The 12,872-nt window shown below is 45.2% G+C and overlaps 1 protein-coding gene across 1 annotated transcript; it reads left to right on the forward strand.

Moving 5' to 3' along the window:
• Positions 1 to 1,818: 1,818 nt before the first annotated feature.
• Positions 1,819 to 3,432, forward strand: LOC310798119 (E3 ubiquitin-protein ligase TRIM39-like; the record flags this gene model as incomplete). The annotated part of the gene is made up of 1 exon (XM_083660609.1): positions 1,819 to 3,432. The coding sequence occupies one exon, from the start codon at positions 1,819 to 1,821 to the stop codon at positions 3,430 to 3,432; it is 1,614 nt and encodes a 537-aa protein (XP_083516735.1).
• Positions 3,433 to 12,872: the final 9,440 nt, after the last annotated feature.

Here is a 12,872-nt window from a genome sequence, read left to right on the forward strand (position 1 = left end):
GACATCTTCAGTGACATAAGTGATGTCACTGATGATGTCACAATACATATGAGTGATGCCATCAGGGCGGAGGAACCAGACGATGGCTTCCGTGCCTGGGCTGAAATCTCTATTAACGGAGGTGAAGGTGCGTTGCTCAGGAGGGATGAGGAGCGGAGGAACATGAGACGAGGCCTAACAGCCAAGATTAAGGAGGTGTGAGAAACACCGGAAATTTGAAAGGAGAAGAACCAGGTCTAGAGTGAGACAATCCAACTGTGAGAGGCAGCATCCAGTCTGCTGTAAAGCCATTAGAAGAAGGAGGGCCGAGATGTCCGAGAACACAGCGGTTGAAGAGGCTGGGGGGAGGAACATTGAGGAGGGGGCGGACCCCCGAGTCTGGAATTTGTGTAAAAAGCAATGTGCTGCCGGAAAGCCATTAGAAGGAGAAAAAAATTGCACATCACTGATGACATTACTTGGACGACTGTGATTGTGAATAAATAAATAAAATAAAGTTTATGTCAAAATGTCAAATGTGAGTGTGACGGCCTAAAAAACATTAAAAAGAACTGTAGTTAGTTTTTTCAGATTCATTCCAGACCCTTGAAAAATCTTTTGGCCATCAGAGAGTGCTGGAAGGTTATCGCAGAATAACTGCCAGCCAAAACCAACTTCAACTTCCACATCATCCTCCATATATTACAGATGAGATTCAGAGAAACATACAGCAGTCTTAGAAATTAATTCCACATATGTCTCCACTTGTGTCAGACTCTGGGCCCTATCTTGGTACAGGCGATATCCCCTATTTGCGTTTGCGTACCTGTTTGCGCGTGCCTTAAGGCAGGGAAGATAGCAGTCTGCCTTGCGCTAGTGTCCAGGTGTTATGCCGAGTTTTGCAACCCCGCCCGGCAGCAGCTAAACCCATCCCCACCTCACGGGAGCATATTGTAATGATTTATACAGAAATGTAAAAGTGATATAATTGTCTGGGTAGACGTGACCTCCCTGTTTAAGTTTAAGTTAAAACAGCCCCGAAATATGGTGGGGATGCAATTCTCAGCGGGGATGCGGAAACGTTAACGGCACGTGCCGCATGGGCAAATTAGAGCTGTGCCAAATCATCTCCACCCCCAAAATGCCAGCGCAAACGGGATTTGGGCAGTCTTAATATGATCGATAATCGATAATTGATCGTTAATTTTCCCCGATTTTCGATTTTGGACATTTTTCAAAATGAACATCCCTAATTATAACTTTATTATATATTTAAAAAAAAATATATATATAATAGACATAAAAGCACAGAGCAATACCAGATAACAGCAGACCAAATTCTCTTTTGACCAAACATGAACTTCCTTGTAACTGCAGTAAGAGGCAGAGCAACACTGACAGTTTGAACGTCACATTCCTGAAGTGAAACTGAAAGTAACTCAGAGCGACATCACTGCTACAGCGGAGAAGTCTCTTTCTTTCTCTCCAAAGAAAAAGAAATGTCACTTCATCAGGGCTTTCTCATCAATACATCAGAGTCTTAAGAGACATACAGGTGATACAACAAGATACAGGTGAGTACAGCAAATCATATTTACTGTTTCAAATGAGAGCAGTGATACATCATTGAGCTACAGTATATCCAAATGGGATGTTTCCCTCGTGTCATTTTGCCTATACTTGTCAAATGACATTTTCAGCGAGGTGTAATTTAACTACATAACTGTCAATGACTTTTGATAATATTCTAATCATCTAACTTGTTTCAATATGACTATTCAAGAATGGTGTTACAGTATTGTTATTTCACACTTTCACTTTAGGTCTCAGTGTCTAGATATGTCTGCTGCCAGCTGTCTCTTCTCTGAAGAGAAGTTCCGGTGCTCCATCTGTCTGGATGTGTTCACTGATCCAGTCTCCACACCATGTGGACACAACTTCTGCAAGAACTGCATCACTCAGAACTGGGATGTTAATGTCCCATGCAAGTGTCCCTTGTGTCAAAAGCGTTTCAACACAAGACCTGAGCTGCAGGTCAATACTTTCATATCTGAGATGGCGACACAGTTGAGGAAGTCAGCTCAGATGAAAGCCAAACCAGGAGAAGTTCCCTGTGGCGTCTGCACTGGGACCAAACGGAAGGCCCTGAAGTCCTGCCTGGTGTGTCTGACCTCCTACTGTGAGACTCACCTGGAGCCTCACCAGAGAATGAAAGGCCTCAAAAGACACAAGCTGATGGATCCTGTGGAGAACCTGGAAGACAGGATTTGTAAAGAGCATGATGGACCACTCCAGCTGTTCTGCAAGACGGACCAGATGTGTGTGTGTCAGTTCTGCACTGAGTCAGACCACATGTCACATCACTTTGTTCCTCTGAAAGAAGAATATGAAGGAAAGAAGGCTGAGCTTGGGGAGATAGGGGCTGAAATTCAGCAGAAGATCCAGGAGAGACAACTAAAGATTCAGGAGATCAAACAGTCAGTAGAGCTCAGCAAGGAAGATGCAGAGAGAGAGATAGCAGACAGTGTGCGGGTCTTCGCTGCTCTGATTCAGTCTGTGGAGAGAGGCCTGTCTGAGCTCATTGAGACGATCGAAGAGAAGCAGAAAACAACAGAGAAACAGGCTGAAGGCTTCATCAAAGAGCTGGAACAGGAAATCTCTGAGCTGATGAAGAGAACCGCAGAGGTGGAGAAGCTCTTATGCACTGAAGACCACCTCCACCTCCTCCAAAGCTTCCCATCCCTGAACACTCCTCCACACACCAAGGACTGGACAGAGGTCAGTGTCCATCGCTCATCATATGAGGCTGTGAGGAGAGCTGTGGCTCAGCTGGAGGAGACTCTCAGGAAAGAGATGGAGAAGTTTTGTGCTGATGTTCAGCTGAAGAGGGTCCAGCAGTATGCAGTGGATGTGACTCTGGATCCTGAAACAGCAAATCCATATCTCATCCTGTCTGATGATGAGAAACAAGTAAAATATAGTGATGTAGAGAAGAATCTCCCAGATAACCCAGAGAGATTTTCTAGTTGTTGCTGTGTCTTAGGAAAGCAGAGCTTCTCTTCAGGAAGGTTTTACTATGAGGTTCAGGTTCAAGGGAAGACAAAGTGGACTTTAGGAGTGGCCAGAGGGTCAATCAACAGGAAGGGAGTCATCACAGTGAGGCCAGAGGATGGCTTCTGGACTGTATGGTTGAGGAACGGAAATGAGTACGAAGCTCTTGCTGACCCTTCTGTCCTCCTCTCTCTGAAGATGAAGCCTCAGAGGGTGGGGGTGTTTGTGGATTATGAGGAGGGTCTGGTCTCCTTTTATGATGTAGATGCTGCAGCTCTTATCTACTCCTTCACTGGCTGCACCTTCACTGAGAAGCTTTACCCATACTTCGGTCCCTGTACCGATGATGATGGTAAAAACTCCGCCCCTCTGATCATCTCTCCTGTCAATCACACAGATTAGACTAATCATTTGTTTCGCTCAGATAGGATTCATTGTCATTAATTAACATAATACATTTATACATAGCTCATTTTTTCAGGTAACTGTTGTAGCCATTCTAATGTTTTGTTTTTTTGTTTTTATAAATAAATGAAGAGAAAAAAACACGAGACTCCTCTTAAGCACATCTAAAGATGAATGTGTTCTTTCAACAGAGCTCTCCACTGAGAGAAGAATTATTAGACAAACTCCTGTCAGTGAAAAAAGCCCAGGAAGGAACGACTCAATGTATCTTGTCTCTATACCTTTCTTCTTCTTGGAAAAATGATTTAGTTGTACTGTATCATGAAAAACAAAAAACAAAAGCAGATTCTGGTTAATATGGTAAAGTATGTATTTTTCTGTATATCCTGCTTTTCATTTATGTACTAGTGGACCCGTGGGAGTTGGACCCCCCTGGGAGTTAGGATAAGATATCTCCTCCGGCTGATAACTAAAGAACGGAAAATGATATCAATAAACTTTTTTTTGCAGATGATAGAAGAGAGTCTCATCGTTCTTTGTGCGTGTTCGGTGTTTACATAGTAATATCACACAATATTCTGTGGGCCTCGAGAAATCACTGAAAACGCTCTGAAACTCTGGCACTGGGAGTGTCCGTTCTCCAAAAGTGGCTGGCACTCAATGAGTTAAGGACCAGAATTATTCACAGGTGTGGCCAGGCAATGCCTGGGCATTACATCAATAAAACCAGTCAGATTCCCATCTCGCAATCGCTGTTTACGCAAGGCATGCAATATGCTGTAATTCTCTCCATGCGTAATAGAGTGGACTCACTCGTGCCGAGGACAGATAGAGATGGAGAGAGCTTGTTGACAGATCGTCTGTGGTGCCAACGACCCTCCGGGTTATGGGATAGGTGAAGGTGAACAAGTATTCTCAATTCATTTCCCTCTTTGTGATGTGATAAAAGTTTATCAGTGAGTTATAGTTGATTGCCTCACTGAATGATCTGCTAATACTCCATTTTAGCAGCAGGATTTGATGTCCTGGCGTGGCAAGGCTGTGCGTAATGACATATCCAAAAAAAACTTTACTCTGCACTGCGCTGCGCAGCACAGAGATTATGGTGCGCTCAAGCGCGGCAGGGTATTTAGCGCGAAGAGGTGTTTTTAAAAGCTCTTAGCGCAAAGTAATTGCGCACTGCTGACGTTAGGATAATGCCATCTATCCCCACATTTTAGCACTGAAACGCCTGCTTTGGCATGTGGCACGCCAATGCAAGATTCAAGATTTTTATTGTCACTCCGTAGTACAAGTATCACGTGTGAAATTCTTGTGCTGTGGACTCCGTTTACAACATAGTACAAATATAACAGGGCATATGAGTGCAAAAACAACAAGAGACACAACAAGCAATAAGGCAGTAGAGTGATAAGACAAGTCAGAGACAGTGGCATATTCACTGCACATAGGTGCACATGGCATGTGCATACTTTAGACATACTTAAACATAGTTGACGTTCTGTTTGCACAGGTGCAAATAGCATATACCTAATTAAACATACAATTAAACTTTAGACATACATAATGGTAGCAGCTACAGTACGGTACAGTACGGCTACTACACTATTTGTGTATGTTAAGGAGTCTCGTGGCCTGCGGGAAGAAACTGTCCCTCAAGCGATTTGTGCGTGCTTTTGGGACCCTGTATCTCCTCCCTGAGGGTAACAGGGAGAACAGGCTGTTGTGGGGATGGTTTGTGTCTTTGATGATCTTCAGGGACCTCCTGAGGCACCGCTGGTTATACAGTTCCTGCAGTTCTGGCAGCTCACATCCTGTTACGTGCTGGACCGCGCGTCTCACTCTTCTTAGCGCCCTGCGGTCCATGGTGGTACAGTTCCCGTACCAGGTGGTGAAGCAGCCAGTCAGCAGGCTTTCAATGGTGCCTCTGTAGAAGTCCCTGAGGATTTCTGGCCTTAGCCCAAATTTCTCCAGGCGCCTGAGTCCGTCTAGTCGCTGTTGGGCCTTTTTGACAACAGTGGCGGTGTGGCCGGCCCATGTCAGGTCCTGGTGGATGTTGACTCCCAGGTACTTGAAGCTGTCCACCCTTTCCACCACTGTGCCATTGATGGTGATTGGGGGGTCTACAATGATCTCCTTGGTCTTGGAGACGTTCAGAGAGAGATGGTTGTATGGGGGTAAAATGGTGTCAGATCAGCTGTAAATGGACAGATTATGATTCACAAATAGATAGTACAATCTGTAAACACATAACACGATCCACAAATATGAAACCCAACTCACAAATATATTTAAAATCCACAAACACACACGCCATGATCCACAAATGTGAAACACAACTCACAAATATATTTAAAATTCACAAACACACACATCATGATCCACAAATAGAATTCAGTGACTTGTATTTCAAAACCAGAAGTTCTGTTTGTAGATTGTTTCGCATTTGTTTTCAGAGTTTTGACACTATTGTACCGCTGTTTTATGGTGTAATTTTCTACAAATGCACTCTTCACAATTTGCAAACAAACACAGTCTAACTTGTATTTTCAAACCACTGTTTCCAGACACACATACAAATCATGTGCAATGCAAGTCTCAAATCTGTTTGCACATCAGTGTGTGTGTGTGTGGATCGCTATGCGATTAAGATGGCCGACAAGCACACACGCTGTAAGGCAGGTGCTGCGTGTGTGCCAGCCAAACTATCAACTAACCTTTTCAGCGTTTTTAAACGGATGGTATTTCCACACTATGGTTGGATACCAACTATTATTTTTATATTATGTCTACTTTTAACCTCAACACGACAACGTTTACCCATCGAATGCGACGGGAAAGCCTGTTCCCCAGCTCATGGGAGCCAGCACCTGCTGTACTCCGCTTTCCTGAACAACGGACGAGCAAGAGTCCCATCCACGACACGAGAGAAAATCAACCCAGGCAGTAAGACGTTAAGACTTTTACATCTGGCGCTTATCGTATTACTGGCAGGCGACGTGGAGATTAATCCCGGTCCACAGTGTTTGGATGCTATCAATGAGGCTATCCAAGCCTCCCAGCTGCCACCAATTAGCCGCCCTCCCCCACTAACCTGGCTAACGCTACCGCAGCTGCTGCTGCCTCGCAGCGCGTCGGCTGCGCCGTACAGAGGGTCAGCTGAGCAGGTACGAGAGGCCAGTGGTGGTCTGCTATTGCCAACTACCATCGGCAGGGCCCGTGAAGGTCCGTTAGCGGGCCCATTACCGCAGCTACGGCTGCCTCGCGGCACTTCGGCTGCGCCGTGCAGAGGGTCGGCTGGGCAGGTACGAGAGGCCAGTGGTGGTCTACTACTGCCAACTACCATCAGCAGGGCCCGTGAAGGTCCGTTAGCGGGCCTATTGGCGCAGCGGCAGGGGGCCAGTGACTGCCCGTCACCCCCGATCCCAAGCAGCACAACGACGGGACGGCTGTCTCCGACGTCTACAACACGGGAGCGGGCTGGGCCCCCGCGGCCCATAGCTGTCCATCCGACAGCCTCGACTGATCATCCAACAATCTTAACACGGTCGCGGGCTGGGCCCCCGCGATCGGCGGCTGAACACCCGGCCAGAGCCTTTATCGAGCTATCATCTGGCGATAGCTTAGCAGCGCCAGCCACATCCGACGCGCCAGACCATTCAACAGCTACAACACGGACGCGGGCTGGGCCCCCGCGGCCGGCGGCAGACCATCTGGCTGGGGCCCTCATCGAGCTATCATCTGGCGATAGCTTAGCAACGCCAGCCACATCCGACGCGGCAGACCATCCGACAGCTACAACACGGACGCGGGCTGGGCCCCCGCGGCCGGCGGCAGACCATCTGGCTGGAGCCTGCATCGCGGCGCTACCCCTGGCTACCAGCGGCGCAGCGGAGACGATCCATCAAACGGGCCTAGGGCCTGCATCTCAGAGGTCCATAGCAGCGGCCCATCGAACTGGGCTGCCTTTTTCCTCTAAGCTAGCTAAATATAGAAACCCTGTAATCAAAAGACATCGATCCCTAAAAATATTTCGGACACTAAATCAAGCAAGGACAATTTGGGACCCTGTATGTAAAAAGGGGGGGTTGTTCGGGGGGCATCTAAATGCCCGTAGCATGCTACCTAAACGGGAGCAATTAGAACACCTGCTATGTAACTCTAACATTGATTTTCTGGGGATATCTGAAACTTGGCTAACTAGCTCCTCACCAGAAGCTGCTATCTCATTACCGGGATATACTAGTTTTAGAAGGGATAGGGGGGGTCAGGGGAGGGGTGGGGGGGTAATTTTGTATGTTAGGGAACATCTGAAATGCAACCAGATTATATGGCCCAATGATTTTAGTCTAGAATGTGTTGGTGTAAATATCTCTCTGTCCGATGAAATGTCGCTGGTGATTGTCTGCATCTATCGCAAGCCTTCGGCTAAAATTGATTTTTATGATCATCTCAAGACGCTCCTTAAATCATGTGACCACAAAAAAGAAATTATTTTGATTGGAGATTGGAATATAAATTGGGACGCGAAAAAAGATAGAAAAAGCCTGAAATCAATTATGGATTATTTTAATTTTACTCAGTTAATTGACCAACCGACTAGAATTACTCATCGATCTCAATCAAAAATTGACTTAATTTTCTCGAACAAACCTAGAAATGTTACTAAAATACACAACCTGTTAACAGGAATCTCGGACCATAATGCGATTTTCTTCTCCAGAAAACTTAATAAATCTCGCTTCCAAAACCCATTCTCTAGTACTTCTAGTACTTCTGATAACCGTACAAACATGATTGTCCCTAAAAACGAAGAACAAAATCTGGCAAGAGCTCTAAAAGATATTGAGTGGGATAATCTCACCACGTGTGATGATGCAGACATCAGCAGCGATATGTTTCATTCTAGGTTGAAGGATGTAATCCTCGGTTTCTCCAGACAAGGGAGCCATAGGAGGAGGAACTCAACCTCCCTCCCCTGGCTCAACTCGTCGTGTTTGAAACTGATGAAAGTCAGGGACCTATTGCTTAAAAAGTCAATTACAACTGGGCTAGGCACTGACCGACAATTGTTTGTCTCAGCTAGAAATAGGGTGATTGCTGAATTAAGGAAGGCTAAAGCCAACTTTTTTGTTACTGTTATGGAAAGTGCAAGGGGGAATAGCAAAAAGATCTGGCAAAATATTAGCAAATTGACAGGTAAACAAATGAAACAGGACACTAAAGCTATGGAATTAAATGTCGACAACCGGCTGGTGAGCAACCCTGTCACCTTGGCTGAAAAACTCAACACCTTCTTCATAAAATCTATTGATGACATCTCGAAACAGTTTGGCGTATCCACATGTTCTGTAAATATGGTGAATAACCCTACAGTCAATGGAGCACCTATTTTTACCATCCAGGAAATCTCTGTACCTGAGGTCATTGACATAATTAGTGCTTTGAACAGCTCTAAGGCTAAAGATGTTTATGGTCTTAACACCAGCTTCTTGAAATTAAATAAAGAGACATTAGCGCCACCTATTATGCATCTAGTTAATTTATCCATTAAGTACTCAACTGTCCCAAAGGCATGGAAACTGGCCTCAGTTACCCCAATCTACAAAGCTGGTGATAAATCTGACATGAACAACTTCAGACCCATCAGTATTTTACCGATAATCTCTAAAATCATTGAAAAATGGGTCGCTAAACAACTTATAGAATTTCTTGAGACGAGCCAGACCCCCTTGCACCCCATGCAGTTTGGTTTTCGTCCACACCACTCAACTGACTCTGCTTTGGTCCTGCTCTTGGAGAAAATAAAAGGCTCCTTGGACAGGGATGGTTGTGTGGGAGCTGTGTTCCTCGATCTTAAGAGGGCATTCGACACCGTCAACCACAGTGTGCTCCTCTCTAAATTGTCCAGCTTCAATTTTTCTGCTGAGGCCATTAAGTGGGTTGAATCATATCTGTCTCACCGGGAGCAGTGCACTGTGGTTGGCGGTGTCAGCTCCCCTTACCTGAGCTGTCCAGTAGGGGTCCCCCAAGGGTCAATTTTGGGCCCAATTTTCTTTTCCCTGTATATTAATGATCTTCCAGATTACTGTTTTAATGTAGATGTCCAGCTTTATGCTGACGACACAGTTATTTTCACAAGGGCTAAAAACCCAGTGGAGGCGGCACGTGTCCTATCTTCAGCTCTCTCTCATATTCAGGCATGGCTAACTAAATCTTGTCTCGTGCTGAATGCAAAAAAAACCGTTTGTATGTTCTTTTCTAAAAAAAACATTGCACCTTCGTGCTCCAATGTTTTCCTGGGGTCAGAGGAATTATCAGTAGTTAACGAGTTTAAATACTTAGGCGTGATGCTGGACTCCAATTTAACGTTCAGCAATCACATTAAAATGATCTCCAAAAAAATTAAATTCCACCTGTATAATTTCAGACAAATAAGGAGCTGTCTGTCCACAGACGCTGCGTTTTTATTTTTACACTCAATGATCCTTTCGCATTTGAACTATTGTATAACTAGCTGGTCGCTGACAGGAGTAACCATCCTCAAACCAGCCGAACTACTCTATAAAAAAGCCCTGAAAATACTAGATAAAAAACCCTTTTCTCATCACCACTGCCATATCATACGTAAATATGGCATGCTAAGTTTTGAGAACTTTAGAAATTTCACCTCTGCCTGTCTAATATACAAAGTTCTACATGGACTGGCGCCGCCTCCTCTTGCTGACTTTATCAAATATCGTGCGACCGCCAATTCGACCCGTGTCACCCGGGCCATTACGAACAAGGTCTGTGAGGTCCCCTTTAGAAAAACTTCCTTTAGTCAGAGGACCCTATCCTTCATGGGAAGCACTCTCTGGAATAATCTACCTCCCTCGATCAGAGAATGCCCGAGTCTCGCCACCTTCAAAGGCCAGTTGAAAATATGGCTCAGATCAAACCAACAATGTGATCACAATTAACATTTGCCATGTTTTGCAGCATGCTCTGTGTGTTTGATTTATTTTATTTATTTTAGGTTTTACTAACCTTTTATACTACTAATTTTTTTGGTATTATTAACTGTGTGTTTTAATCATTTTTGGTTTTACTAACTTTCTGTACTTTTAATCTTTGTTGTATTATTAATTTTTCTTTCGCTTTCATGATTACACCAACCTGCCATGGGACTACAGGTGGAAACTAGCCCTTGGGCTACAACCTGACATATTTACTGTACGGCTGTACTGTTCATCAATGTGTAAAGTCCCATTCTTTAAATAAATGAATCTGAATCTGAATCTGAATCTGAATATGCTAGGTCTTCAAGTGTTGAATTAGTGTTTGCACATCACAGCCTGTGTGTGGAATGCATTGCATTTGTCTACAAATCGTTTTGACACTCTTGTTGCGCAGATAAAATCCACAAATGTAATCAGCCAATGAGGGGGATCGCTTGCAATGGCATGTCCCGCCTCCTCGATAACCCCTCCAAAATAAAAGCACCGGGCTTGTGCATGTCTGTCTGGCCGGCCGGCCGCTCCCTCATGCAGGAGATGAAGTGGAGAGAAACATGGAGAGAGGCCTGGCTCAATTAGTGGCAGCGGCAGCTGCCTCGGCAGTTTACCGACCTGCCGCGGCAGGTCAGTTGCTGCCACTGACCTGTAGGGGCGCTGTTTCCCGACCTGCCGCGGCAGGTTTGTAGTTGCAACATCAGATGCTTATAACTCCTAGGAAAATGGCTTAAACTGCATGAAACTTTGTGCGTGAAGACATCTCCCGACATATATACTTCGGTTTAAAATTGGTGCAATTTGGAGCCAAAAAACAGAAGTTTTTTTTTAAGTTTTTTGGCCATATCTCGGGAACCACTTCATCTCCTGCATGAGGGAGCGGCCGGCCGGCCAGACAGACAGGCACAAGCCCGGTGCTTTTATTTTGGAGGGGTTATCGAGGAGGCGGGACATCCCATTGCAAGCGATCCCCCTCATTGGCTGATTACATTTGTGGATTTTATCTGCGCAACAAGAGTGTCAAAACGATTTGTAGACAAATGCAATGCATTCCACACACAGGCTGTGATGTGCAAACACTAATTCAACACTGGAAGACCTAGCATAGCGATCCACACACACACACACTGATGTGCAAACAGATTTGAGACTTGAACACTGTGCATTGCACATGATTTGTATGTGTGTCTGGAAACGGTGGTTTGAAAATACAAGTTAGACTGTGTTTGTTTGCAAATTGTGAAGAGTGCATTTGTAGAAAATTACACCATAAAACAGCGGTACAATAGTGTCAAAACTCTGAAAACAAATGCGAAACAATCTACAAACAGAAAGTCTGGTTTTGAAATACAAGTCACTGAATTCTATTTGTGGATCATGATGTGTGTGTTTGTGAATTTTAAATATATTTGTGAGTTGTGTTTCACATTTGTGGATCATGGTGTGTGTGTTTCTGGATTTTAAATATATTTGTGAGTTGGGTTTCACATTTGTGGATCGTGTTATGTGTTTACAGATTGTACTATCTATTTGTGAATCATAATCTGTCCATTTACAGCTGATCTGACACCAATTTACCCCCATATGGTTGTCCTGGCACCATTGTTCCAGGGCCCCCACCTCCTCTCTGTAGGCCGTCTCGTTGCTCTTGGAGATCAGCCCCACGACTGCTGTGTCGTCTGCAAACTTCGCGATGGTGTTCGAAGATCGAGTCGCCACGCAGTCGTGGGTGTAGAGGTCGTACCAGAAGGGGCTGGAGACGGACCCCTGGGGCGCTCCTATGCTGATGGTCAGTGGGGAGGAGGTGAGGTTGTTTGCCCAGTACAATTATAACAGGCATGCGCTTGTGCATGCCCCCAATTTGCATTGCGCAGCGTTAAACTAGCGCAAACACTAAATTACCGCTTTTGCGAAGATAGGGCCCTCTGTCTCTCTATCTCCACTCATATTCCCCCTTTTTGTATCTCCTCTCTTCCCCGCTGTTCTCCCTCATTCTCTTTCTCTCAGACCGGCTCCTGTCACTCCCGATCTCCCTAAACAGCAGCCACCATGCCTCCATCTATGACCATCACAAATCAAACAGAATTCATAATCACACAGAAGCTGATACTGTGCGTGTGTGTGTATGTGTGCAGATTTCAAATTGTGTGTGTATTTGTAAGTGTGCGTGTCTGTGTGTACATAGGTGTGTGTGTGTGTGTGTGTGTGTGCGTGGTGTGTTGTGTTGAAATTGTGTCTGGGTGTATTTGTAAGTGTGCGGGTCAGAGAGAGAAAGTGTGTGTGTGTGTGTGTGTGTGTGTGTGTGTGTGTGTGTGTAAATGTGTTAGAGAGTGTCTGTGTCTGTGTGTGCCTGTGTGTGTGTGAGTGAGAGTGGTTGAGTGTGTGTGTGTGTGTGTGTGTGTGTGTGTGTGTGTGTGTGTCGGATGGTGCAGCGTTCATTCCTCA

This window comes from Poromitra crassiceps, assembly GCF_964638095.1.
Source record: "Poromitra crassiceps genome assembly, chromosome: 25".
Classification (NCBI taxonomy): Eukaryota; Metazoa; Chordata; class Actinopteri; order Beryciformes; family Melamphaidae; genus Poromitra; species Poromitra crassiceps.